Genomic DNA, 12,974 nt, shown 5'->3' on the forward strand with positions numbered 1-12,974 from the left:
TCTAACATCAAAACAAAGCTTTTCTTGCTCTACTCTAATAAATGCTTTGCAGGGATGGGTCACCTCTTAGTGTCTGGAATATTTAGCCATTATACACTGTATCATTGCCACATCCAGGGAGCTAGGGATGGGAAGATGCAATGAGAGAGGGAGGGAGTGAGGGAGAGATACAGAGAGGAGAGGGGAGAAATACAGAGAGATGGGGGGAGGTAATAAGATAAAGGTATGGGGGTTTAAGAGCAAGAAAACACAATAAAGGGCTGGTACATGAAGAGACAGGGGAGAGAGACAGAAGAAAGTGTGAACACAGACTATCACAGCACATTGGGTTCACAGTAATTTAGAAGATAAAATACAAGGGATCTGTTTCCTATTTAAATATATGTAATCCATATGAGACCTGGACTAAACTAGGTGTTCTGGATATGGGGAAAAAAATCTAATATTCTAGCATTACTTATGGCCATTAATTACAAAACTACGATAGACAAGTGCATTCTTCATATGGGGCACTAAAACTAAAAACCCTATACATACTATACACAGTGTGATCGACACACTCTTCCTACCACAAACACACACCAGCTGCATGGTAAATCACTGTATGATAATACATTTGTCCAAGGTTTTGTTTTTTTCTGTGTCTTTATATCTATCGAATTTTAGAACAATTTATCATGGCACATATAAGCCATGTCTGTCTGTCTGTCTGTCTCTCTCTTTCTCTCTCTGTCTCTCTGTCTCTCTCTCTCTCTCTCTCTCTCTCTCTCTCTATCGCTCTCTCTTTCTCTCTCTCTCTCTCTCTCTCTCTCTCTCTCTCTCTCTATATATATATATATATATATATATATAGATGTACATTCAGTACACAATTATTGAAAAGCAGATTTTTTTTGTGCACACACAAATACAAAGATTCACAGATAGATAGATAGATAGATAGATAGATAGATAGATAGATAGATAGAGGGGCATGCACATCACAGTTGGAGGGGATTTGTTTGAGGCAGGAGTAGGGGGTAACTAGCAGGGCAGCAAGCCATAACTTGCCCCAGATAAGTAGCATATTGAATTTGCTAACTGACCTGTTAGTCCCATCTGATTACAGAATAAAGAAATTGGAACTGTTCATTTGCAGTAATTAGCTCATTTACAGTCTATTTATCCTGCTTCTCTGCTCCAGGATCTGTTTTTCCCCCTCTGATTTTCTGCTTGATGAGTTGCTGAGCATAAAGCGCTATTAACCTGGCATAGCCTGCTTTTCTAACTCAAAGAATCAGGGTGCTTTGAAGAATTCCATTCAAAGGCAATATCCCTCCATGATTGCCCCTATGGCAAAAATTCCTCTCACTTAAATACCTGCTAAGAGACCCAGAGGAACAAGTAAATAGATGGATTAGTTTCAAAACAAATGAACTTAATTAAAGATAAATAAAACATAAATAAAAGGAAAATAATACATCATCCTAAATAAAATATGTGTATATAGATGTTTATATATACATGTAGAAACACAAGTATTATGTATATTTTATAATACCTAAATACCTATATATATTTTTTTATTATATATATATAGATATATAGATATTTTATATTTATATAAATATGTATACACACATTTTCTATCTATCTATCTATCTATCTATCTATCTATCTGTCTGTCTGTCTGTCTGTCTGTATGTATGTCTGTCTGTCTGTCTGTCTGTCCATCTATCTGTCTGTCTGTCTGTCTGTCTGTCTGTCTGTCTGTCCATCTATCTGTCTGTCTGTCTATTTGTATTTCTGTACATATTAGACTGAAGATTGAATAATAAAGACTTGGTATATGTATATTCATGTTAAAGTATAAACATCCGGTGTTCAAAGGGTTAATCTAAACCTGGGAATTACATAGACATTTGCATTTTTAATGAAATATTGTATACCTAAATCCTCAGCCCTGACATTTTATCTTGAGGAATAAAGACACCCCCCCCCCCCCCACACACCACCACCCCAGACTCATTTAGCCCAGAGTAGCTGTCTGACCCTAATACGATTTTAGCAGGTTGTTCTTAGCTGTCCCCAATGGGGTGTCTTGTGGGTTTTTCCTGCCCTGATCCTGTTCTTTAGAAGCAAGCTCCTGATTTCAGTGTTCCTTTAAAATAAATCTGTAACACCTTTAAGTGGTTAGACACTTGGTGGGGTGGATGTCTGATCAATAACTGATGATGAAAAGGGATTTTCTAAGGAGGGTTTCTTTTCTGTGTTGAAAATCCCCTGTTGTGGGATGAGCTGTCTCTTTCAAACTTAGCCTACTGAGCAAGAAACAGCATTTCATGGTTCCAAATTTAAGAGACCCCCTCCAAAGCTAACTGTCCCAACCTACTCTAAGCCACCGTAACTGATGGTATCACATCAAACAGAGGCTGCTCTAAAACTTAAACAACCAAAAAGAAATCTCTACATATATACAAGTGGGCATAATATATATATATATATATATATATATATATATATATATATATATATATATACATCTATAAATAAATAAATACATATAGATATATATAATTATATCATATATAAAAATTAGTAGTAGAAATTATATACATACTAACTACAACTACATTTGTATTATATATAAATATATAGATATATATAGACAGAGAGAGAATATATATTATGTAGAAACTAATAACAATAATTGTAACTAACAATGATAAGGATAAATAACAAAAGCTAAATTTCGCTATATTCTAAGTTTAAAGAATAAAAATAATTCACCGTGACCCCAAGAAAATTTAAAAGGAAGGACATTTGTGCAACGGCATTCGAACTGTATTGTAGCAATATTTGGTAAATTTCCTTATTTTAGAGTATACATCATATTCCATTAATATTGGAAATGTAGTGTATTTTTTATTTACACAAGTCACAAACACACACACAAACACACACACACACACACACACACAAACACACACACAGAAATACGCACACATACACGGTTTTCATGTACGCTTTCATCAAATAATAAATACATTTTAAAAAATTAAAAGGAAAAACTGAGGGAAAAAAATCTTATCTCGCTCAGGGGAAAGAGATAAGTAGTTTAATTTAGAATTCAGACATATAAGAGATAGGGATCTTGCAGAATATAACTGAAGACAGGATATTGCAGTGTTCTGCAGCAATATTGGTACCAAGTTATCATTTAAATATCTCCCCCCTATCCTTAGCTCAGTACTGAATGATGCTTTATTTTAACACTATCAATTCTAATCACCAGGTGCAGACGAAGGAAGGTCACTGCATTTAGAATCTTTTGTATCCAAAACAATAAGGGCACACTTCTCTCCCCATAAAGGAATCAGTATGTGTGTTTTGCCAACTCATTATTCAGGACCATTGCAATCCATAAAAAAAAAAAAAAAAAAAAAAAAAAAAAAAAAGTCTTATCGCCCAATGTCCCGAAAAAACAAACAAAAAAAAAAAACCAACAACAGCAAAAATTAAAATGAAAAAAATTGAAATTGAAGTCAACCGCATGCATTTGATTAAACTTGGAATATTTTTTTTTTTTATTACAGCAAATAAGGAGTTAATACAGTGGAAAAATATCCACACAAAAAAACACACCCTATAACATTTATTTGGAGATGGGGTGATGCATGACGTCATTTTAAAACATATTTAATGCCACAAATACATTTTCGGTGACTGTACGAGTTTGGGGTTAGATCTGCTTTTTTTTAGGTCACACCTAATAATAGCCAATACTAAAAATAAATAAATAAACTAACATTTGTCTGTGTTATAGTAAACATATTTAAAGGAATGCGACCAACAGTGGTTCTTAAATCCCTATTTTATTTATGTATTTAATAAATTAATACGGATGGTAGGGGGTCTATGGGATATAGGGGTCGATTTGGCATGTTAAATGCAGGAGATCGGTTGCCACAACAACCATAACCCCCTCCTCAACCTCCCAACACACACACACACACACACACACATATATATATATACCCACACACATATTTAATGGTTACAAATTAAATATAGAGTTTAACTTGAAATGGTAACATACAAAATGTGAAAGAATGAAACAGTTATAGTTACATACCCCCATTTCGCAGGTGTCCATAAGAACATTTATCAGCTACATAAAAATATCTCATTTCAGCCCTAATGGTCTTAAAGCAGTAAACTGGGAGGCTCTACTATATTGACTCAGGTGTCGGGCTCACTAAAATCTCTTATGTTTAATTATAACCTGCCCTTTTTAATTCCTGGGGAGAAGAAGAAAAAAAAAGGCCCATCCGAACTCATGTACAGGGAAAATATATATATATTTTTTTACGTGAAACTCCCCCCTTTTAATAAGTTATTAGGGAGGGCTAAGGATCTGACTGTGAAAGTCTGGGCACTCTTTGACTTGCAGAGCTGGCCGCATCACAGGCGCGGATGGATACGCTCAGCTTGCAAGCAATAGAGTTCAAATGTCAGCAAGTTTGTAAAAGAGAGGAGGTGGCTGTCTTGGCGTATTCCTCCGCCTCGCAATCCCTGCTGTATGTTGATCTCCAGAACTCTGTATGGCAAACAGGCTCAGGAGCTCTCTCTTTGGACATCCTACAGAGACCATTCCCTGGGATTTATCAACCCCTCCCAACTCACCCTGGCTTTTGGAGAGCACCTCTGCCACTCACCCCCTAACCTCTCTCTCCACTGCAACGTGGATCCCTCCACCCTTATCCCCACTTTACAGGCAGGTGATCCTAAAAGAGCCCCCCCCTTTCCTAAAAATTGTTTTACCTTTTTTTTTATTATGATTTTTGTTGTATGTACAGCTTTGTGTGGATCATTATTCAATCATGAATAGAGACATCTGAATCTATTTCCCATGCAGGATTTTGGGATAGAGAAAAAAAAAACAACACAACAGCAACTACTTCTTCTTCTGACTTGCAAAACCAGCTGGGAGTTTTGAACTTTCTTCAAAAAATTAATTATTTATAATTCTTTTGTATTGTTTCATTGTTGCATTTTTGTATTTTGTCCTTTGTGGGGGGGCTTTGAACTCGGCTCTGAGAGTGTTATGGATATTGCAACAGGTCCTGAATCACTGGAGAGGTGTTTTAACAGGGGGCAGAGTGACTGTACCAAGATGCTGGACAATATTAAAATGGAAGATCACCCTCTTAGGACTGGCACTGCCACTTTAGGAGTGATGCTTGGTAAGTGTGAACAACCAGTCATTGATTTTCTAGGTCAAGTCTTGCATATAATGCATACAATTTAGCAGAATGTCTAAAGTTCTCTTCTCGTTTACTTATTGGCTACATGCATGACACAATGTGTGCTATTTCTTACAAATAGAAAGCAAAGCTGAACTTACAATAGTAAAGGGGCACATCTGAATAAAGTATATAATATTAGAACCCATAGAGGGTGGTTGTGTGGGCTGTCCTGTAAAATAAAAACATATGGGGTATATTCACTGAAAAGTGATATAAGTAAACATTAGAACATACTCCAGCTGAGATTTATATATTCAATTCTGCAAGTCTAGTTTTCAGACCCCACAATCCATTGATTAGAAAAATCGTTTGTGTCAGAGTTTGTGTTACACTAATGTGACAATATAGGGAGTGTGTGTCACTGATAGCACCCAATATTCTAAGCAATAGATAGGAAATCGTGTGCACTAATGTGTACAAGGACAGTGGTGTTTGCACGTTGCACTAATGTGTACATTAATATCACACATTTTGCGTTCAGTAATACCAGAGTGAGTGTGTGCTGCACTAAAATATACACTAATAGTGTGAAGGTTTCACTAGTGAGTGCAGTGAGAGTGTGCGTTACACTAATTTGTGCAATAATAGTTGAATCAGTGTGTGCAGTCAGTAGCATAACAGAGAATTCCTGCTCACAATACACTTATGTTTAATGAAAATAAAAGTCTGCCTGGGTAAATGAATCATTTAGAATGTCAGAATGTGTGCACTAATGCAGGGAGTGTGTTAATATACACCACTGGTAGATACAATGTGTAAATAAAACACAAACTGATTTATCTGTGAATATATTTATTGGCTAAACTAAACAGTTAAAGTGTGATGTTTACCTCTTGCTTGTTACACCACACAGATACATTGTTGAGAGATGACATATACGGATTATGATATATAGAGAGTATACAGTGTGTAGCTATGTGAAGGTATCATTATAAAGTAAGACAATCATGTGTATCAATGGATAGAGATGGGATATATCAAAATTAAGCTACCTTTAGGAAGGCAACATTAAGCAGTTTGTGGTAAAAACGGTACATATCAAACAGCCACGAGAAAGGAGCAATTGGTTTCCAAATATAATATATTTAGCCAACACACTTTGACTCCATGACATAAACAGGACAAGCCTGGTTTCCATGGTAACTGCCCCATATTTAGCAATGTAGTACATACATGCTATGTAGCGGTATGGCCAATATAAGTAATAAAGATGATATACAAAGATTAATACTGAGACAAAGTTAGAAAACTAGAGCAATCAGCTGGATTTTTACATTGGTTTCCATGGTGACTGCTCCACTTTGTAGAACTTTGCCCTATACTGTGAACTATATAGAGGCAGCTCTATCTATCTATCTATCTATCTGTCACAATCTGTGTATTTGTGTGTGCAGAAAATAAATCTACATATTAATCATTGTGTACTGAAATATTTGCGTATACACGAGCATATGACATTTATAGATAAACAAATAAATGTGCCATGACATTGTTCTAAAATAAAGCAAGCAGAGAATTAAAATCAAACCCTAGACAAATGTATTATGATCCAATGATTTGCTATGCAGCTGGCGTGTGATTGTGATGAGAGGCCCCAGTTTTTAATGATTCAGATCAAAGCACTGAGTACTGGTATATGTTAGGCGCCCAGAACATTCCCTCCTGGCAGTGTGTGCTATGTACATAGAGCATTATGTGTATATAACATTTATAATGTGTGTGCCCCCAGGCTCAGAGTGCCAGCACCAGGCGGTGTGTGAGGGCTGCCAGAGACCCATCTCAGACCGCTTTCTGATGAGAGTCAATGAATCCTCCTGGCATGAGGAGTGCTTACAGTGCACGGTGTGCCAGCAGCCTCTCACAACCAGCTGCTACTTCCGGGATAGGAAGCTCTTCTGCAAGCAAGACTACCAACAGTAAGGAAACTTCTGTGTCTATACCCCAGGAGGGGCAGGAAGGCCCCAGTGTGTTGCATGTTTGTGATGAAGACATGTTACTTAGATACAATCATGGTGTGTTGGTCGGTACACGTCACACAGCTCTCTCTGCCCTGAATAATGCCCAGTCTATAATACATTATAGAATACAGTGTAACTATTCCCAATTCACAGGTTATTGCAATGATCAAGGGAACATTAAATATGTATCAACCTCTGGTAAAAGTCACTTTTAACTTTCTCTTTCTTTCTCTCTCTCTCACTCTCTTTCTCTTTCTTTCTTTCTTTCTTTCTTTCTTTCTTTCTTTCTTTCTCTCTCTTTCTTTTTCTTTCTTTCTCTCTTTCTCTCTCTTTCTCTCTCTCTCTCTTTCTTTCTTTCTCTCTTTCTTTTTCTTTCTTTCTCTCTCTTTCTCTCTCCCTTTCTGTCTCTCTCTTCTAACCCATCCATGAGAACTCTGTTATTAAACTCCGATTACCTTGTAACAGTAAGGGTTCTACGTAGATTATGTCAGTGGAACGCACATTTCAGTTCGGCTATCTTTCCCTTTAAATAGATTATTAGCTGTCACTTTAACTCCACATTTCACTAATTACCCCTGCGAGTGATTGAAATGCAGCTCTTGTAAATGAGAGGAGGGGGAGATAGAGCTCTCAGATAAACATAGGTATTGTTGTGTAAGGTGAATCAGGGCTGAATCTTCTATTTACTCACCTGCTTCCCTGCAGCTAGCCAATAGCTGGTTCTGCCAGTTATCTGTATCGAGAAAAAAAAAAAAAACCTGGAGAAATCAAGATAGATAAAGAAACAAGATAGACATCTAGATAGAAGCATAGAGAAAAAATATATATATAAAAAAATGTTTAGAAGTATAGAGAATAAAACCCTATGAATACCTGGAGAGATGTATAGAGAAAAAAAGATAGATCTGCATTTATCCAGATAGTTCTAGATAAAAACAAGCTATTTAACTAGGTAGACGTGTTTAGAAAAAAATATATCTAGATAAATCTATTGAGGGAAAAAAAATCGAGATAAATATATAGAGAAACTAACTTGGATATTTATATAAATGTAATGATAATATGAGAGATTTTAGATGATTTTACATATTACCAAATGCAAGGCCGATTCCATTTCGAAAAATGTCTAAATTAAATGCAGTATATATATATATATATTTTTAACAATGAATCTATGACAATTCTGCCTGCTATAGCTCTCCGTGTGCAATAATTCGCAATCCACAGTAAACTGAACGCTATGGCTATATAATATATAATAGCTACCGAGATATTAAATAGATACAAACATGTCTCGTGTTAAGCGAGATAGATAGTATCTAGTTTAACTTAACGTGTATTTCATGGAGAACATTTTATCCAGCGACTTGAGTGACAGTTTATCATTTTTAGAAATTATTTATTGATAGTATGCAATGGTGATCTTTTCATAATTTTAATTTATATTATTATTATTGCAGTTTAAATACATAAACACATATTACAGACTACTTACTACAGTTCTTAATTATATTATATAAATTACATATAATATATATATATATATATATATATAATATTTATATGTGTGTTTGTGTGTGTTTATAAATATGTATCTGTATGTATAAAATATATATATTATAGTATTATAAAATATATTATAATTTATGACTTGTACAAAGTTACCAATTCATGCATTTTTCGGTATGTTATTACATTTAGTGTATACATTTGTTGATGTATAGATCGATTCTTCGTGCAATGCTGTATATTGCTTATGTAACAATATATATAAGTATACACCTGTGTATCTGGCTGTATAATGCAGAATACAACTAGATTTACTCTAAAATTCCCACGATGTTTTTACTCCCGAATACATCTTAACCCATATTCAGTGCATTTAACGTTCCCTAAATTAGGAAAATTGGAATGAGATTTTCCATCTGTGCAATATACTCAATAAACTCACATTGCACATGGTGATACTGTTAGCAGGGATACACAACAATTCGTGTTCCATATCCACACAGAATGTAGTATACGATGGGTGCAGGAATGGTACTCAGGAATAGCCAAAATTATTCATGTCTAGCTTTACTGCTATCAAGTCAACAGAATTATCATCAACAACAAAATAACTATTTCATTCTTTATCTGTAATAACACAGTCTCTTGTGGATAATACATTCAAGCATTCTTTGAATTATTAATACATTTTATATCTAATTTGCTTACTCTTATAAACAAGGGAGATTTCAGATAAATAGATAATAGACAGACAGACTTTGGGGTTAATTCACTAAACAGCAAGCTGATTATTTTCACTACGGTTGTTTTAGCCTTAATTCGCTCCATAAGTTATTGCAACTCGCTTTTTAGTGAATAGGTACGGTAGCTAAAGCAAAATTTCCATAATTCACGTGGAAAAAAGAACAAAAACAAAACACGACTAATGATACAGAAAATGATTTCAGATAAGGAAAATAAATCGTCATTAGACCAGGATCAAGCAAAATAATTATACTTATTTTTTTACCTCCCTGATTATGTACAGTAAATATATATATATATATATAAAATATTTTCTATTTTTTTTTTTTTTTTGCTGTTACTTTTTTCGGTCTTTTCCCAATTTCAAATGCATTGGGCTGTCGGGTCTTTTATTATTGAAATCATCTTGCCACAGCTTTTATATTGTAGAAATAGATCTGACAATACAATCTGCCCTCCCCAGCCCTCCATCATACAATACTAGCTCACTTTTATTCTGCATGCCTTCTAAGGACATAACATAAATGAATCCATAAATCTGTGTCTTGGATTTAGTGGGTTCAGCCACTTTTAAATATAGATAATATAGATAACATGTCATTAAAACAGAACAATGAAAATGCACCTGTAAATAAAGATTATATTTCCACTGTACAGAGCTGCAGACTTTGTTAGCAAGAATAATAATATTAATAATAATAACAATAATAATAATAATAATACTTGTAATTTGTATGTATATTTAATTTTATTTTTGTTGGCATCCTAAAGAGGGAACTTTGATTTCCTAAAAAAAAAAAAAAAATTGGAAAATTACCCTCTTTATTTTTCTTTATTTGTTCAGACACTCAGTATTCTATCTATCTATCTATCTATCTATCTATCTATCTATCTATCTATCTATCTATCTATCTATCTACAGTTAAATATGTTCATTCAGACACCCACATATAATTTTTACCTTTTTATGCACCTTTCTATGTGTAGACTGTGTATGACTCATAATATAGAAATTCAGCTTTAATGTCTTCATGTAGTATTTACATTGCTCATTCAGAGACATTTAGACTAAGTTTAACCCTGAGAGTGACAGGGGGAAATTAATTATACTTCTACAAGGCTTCACCTACCATCTTGTGGAAGCCACAATTTATTTTTAGTTTTCTTTCTCTGTTTTGAAATGACCATGTCTCCCCAAACTTTTAAAGCCATCTACAAACTCAAACAGTGCTTCATCACTTGAAAAAAAAAGAGAGAAGGGGAAAGAGACTCTTAAATGTCTTCTCCATGCTTGTCAGTAAAATTTAGGGTCTTTTTTTGTGTAGTGGGGTGAGCACAGCCACTTCAATCACTCAGACATAATATGTCTCTGCTAGAAGTCTGGCAGGGCACAAAGAGAAACATCTATTGGTTTGCATCAGTCTTTGTCAGGCTTTCAGAGGGATCCCAAACAGGCCTGTGATAATTCTTAGCAGCAATATTTTTTTTTTCGTACCTACAGCATGAAAATTCTTCCCCTTGGAAACCCTCACTAAATGCTAACATGACATGCTGACTATAAATATTTTTGAGGTTACAACTGTTCTGGGATTTTACTTTTCTCTATCTCGAATACCTTGATATTTGCCAACAGCTTTTAACATGTTCTTATATTTATTGGGGGGATAAGGGGAAGGAGGGGGGGGGGGGGAGAGCAGTGCATCTAATTATCTATATAATAGAACAAATTAGCATCATAATATGCATTTAATGGTGTGATCTGATTATTTTCATTGTTTGCAGAAGTGAGTTTCTTTAATAGACCTTATTTTTGTATCTTTTATTAATTTTCAACAATTTGACTTCATATGCACACATTTCCAGTAGATATGGTAGTAGGCTTTTATTCAGGAAAAACATTTTTTAAATCCATTATTTATTAATATTTTCATGTATTGGCCTAAATTGCACTCAATTTTTTGCTCCACATTTTACAATGAGCCGAAATGGGACTTTTGTTGACCAGTATTGATAGAATATTAGTAGAATAATCTAGAGGATGCAATTTGAAAGGAAGCAAACAAATCATTAACCTATTTTAATAATAGAGAGTCCTGAGTTGCAATTGCAGTGTAGGCCTCTCAGGCAGTAAATGCGTTAAGTATTGTAGCCCGTTTATGACAAGTGGGACCCTGTCGAGGTATTCATGCTTACTGGTAATTAAGAGAGATATCTCCTTGTAATGCATTGTTATGTCACAGCACCTGGTGTGACTCAACATGATGACCTGCTGGGGGGCTGTCACTATGAACCCTTTGCTACCAAACCTTAATGGAAAGATATATGGGAACACATCTAACGAGAATTTTTGTGATATTTTCATGAAGAGGGGTTTTTCTTGTCTCTGAGTCTGAGATGTCTCTGCAGGATACCTAGTGGTGGTATTTAAGATTTTAGGAAAAAGCCAGCTGTATGTAGCATTTGTGGTGGTGGTGGTGTTCGAAGATTTAATGGCAAATATTTTCTTCCTAATTATTTCACTTATGCAAGGGCAAAAAAACCTTTTAGTACTTTCCTGAAAGTAAAAAAAGGTGGTGGAACTTAGTCCTAGAAAGTACCCTCGGAAAGAGAATCATGTTTTTATTTTATACAATGGAAAACCATATGGTTTTGCTCGTAAATATATAGAAACATAAATCCATATATAGCTAAACAGGCAGAAAGCAATTGCTTGATACCGCTTATTTTCTAGTGAAATGAGGTCAGGAATTGCATCAAATATAAAGGAAACCAGGTTTCGGAATTGTTGAGATATTTCTAATGGGCAAGTTCACTAAGAGTTTCTCAAAAGTACATATATAATGTATGAATATGCTTGTTCTTTCTTTCTTTCTTTCTTTCTTTCTTTCTTTCTTTCTTTCTTTCTCTCTTTCTTTCTCTCTTTTTCTCTCTCTCTAACTTTCTCTCTCTACCTCCCTCGTGTTCTTTTTCATTCTGGCTCTCAAACTTTTCTTTTCTTGCTCTATTTCTGTGCGTGTATGTGTGTGTATGTATGTGTGTTTTTGAGTGTGTTTATATACATATACAGAATTTATCTGTCACTCTCCTCGATCAAAGCTCTTACCTAACAGCTTATTGGTGCTTATCCACACTCGTATAATACTGGTGTGATAATAACCCCGTAGGGTCGAAACGTCGCACTGCACATTTGTTGTGTGTGTCCTGTTGGAGTTGGACACATTAAATCTGACGTGTGAGCGCTACATTTTACTGGAAAAAAAAAGTATTTCTATTGATAAATGGATAGTTATCAAGCATACAAAATACGTCATAACAATATAATTGTAGAACACACATAAAAGTCTATGTGTGTGAAGTTTGGTTTGAGTAGAATACAAATTTATACAGTCATCATGATTTTCGAGAGACGGATATCGGTAGACCGAAGGAATTTGTACTGTGGCAGTAAGGTTGTGTCTAGGCATTATGCATATCA

The 12,974-nt window shown here is 34.8% G+C and overlaps 1 protein-coding gene across 1 annotated transcript in view; it reads left to right on the plus strand.

Annotated features, from left to right (window-relative positions):
- Positions 1 to 4,992: 4,992 nt before the first annotated feature.
- LMX1B (LIM homeobox transcription factor 1 beta) overlaps positions 4,993 to 12,974 on the plus strand; it is a 135,315-nt gene continuing 127,333 nt past the window's right edge. Inside the window, exons 1-2 of the mRNA XM_063431071.1 lie at positions 4,993 to 5,225; positions 7,018 to 7,204. Of these exons, the coding sequence (XP_063287141.1) occupies positions 5,087 to 5,225; positions 7,018 to 7,204 (326 nt within the window). The 5' untranslated portion in view covers positions 4,993 to 5,086. The remainder of the gene's footprint in view (positions 5,226 to 7,017; positions 7,205 to 12,974) is intronic.

Source organism: Pelobates fuscus, chromosome 9 (assembly GCF_036172605.1).
Source record: "Pelobates fuscus isolate aPelFus1 chromosome 9, aPelFus1.pri, whole genome shotgun sequence".
NCBI classification, from domain to species: Eukaryota; Metazoa; Chordata; class Amphibia; order Anura; family Pelobatidae; genus Pelobates; species Pelobates fuscus.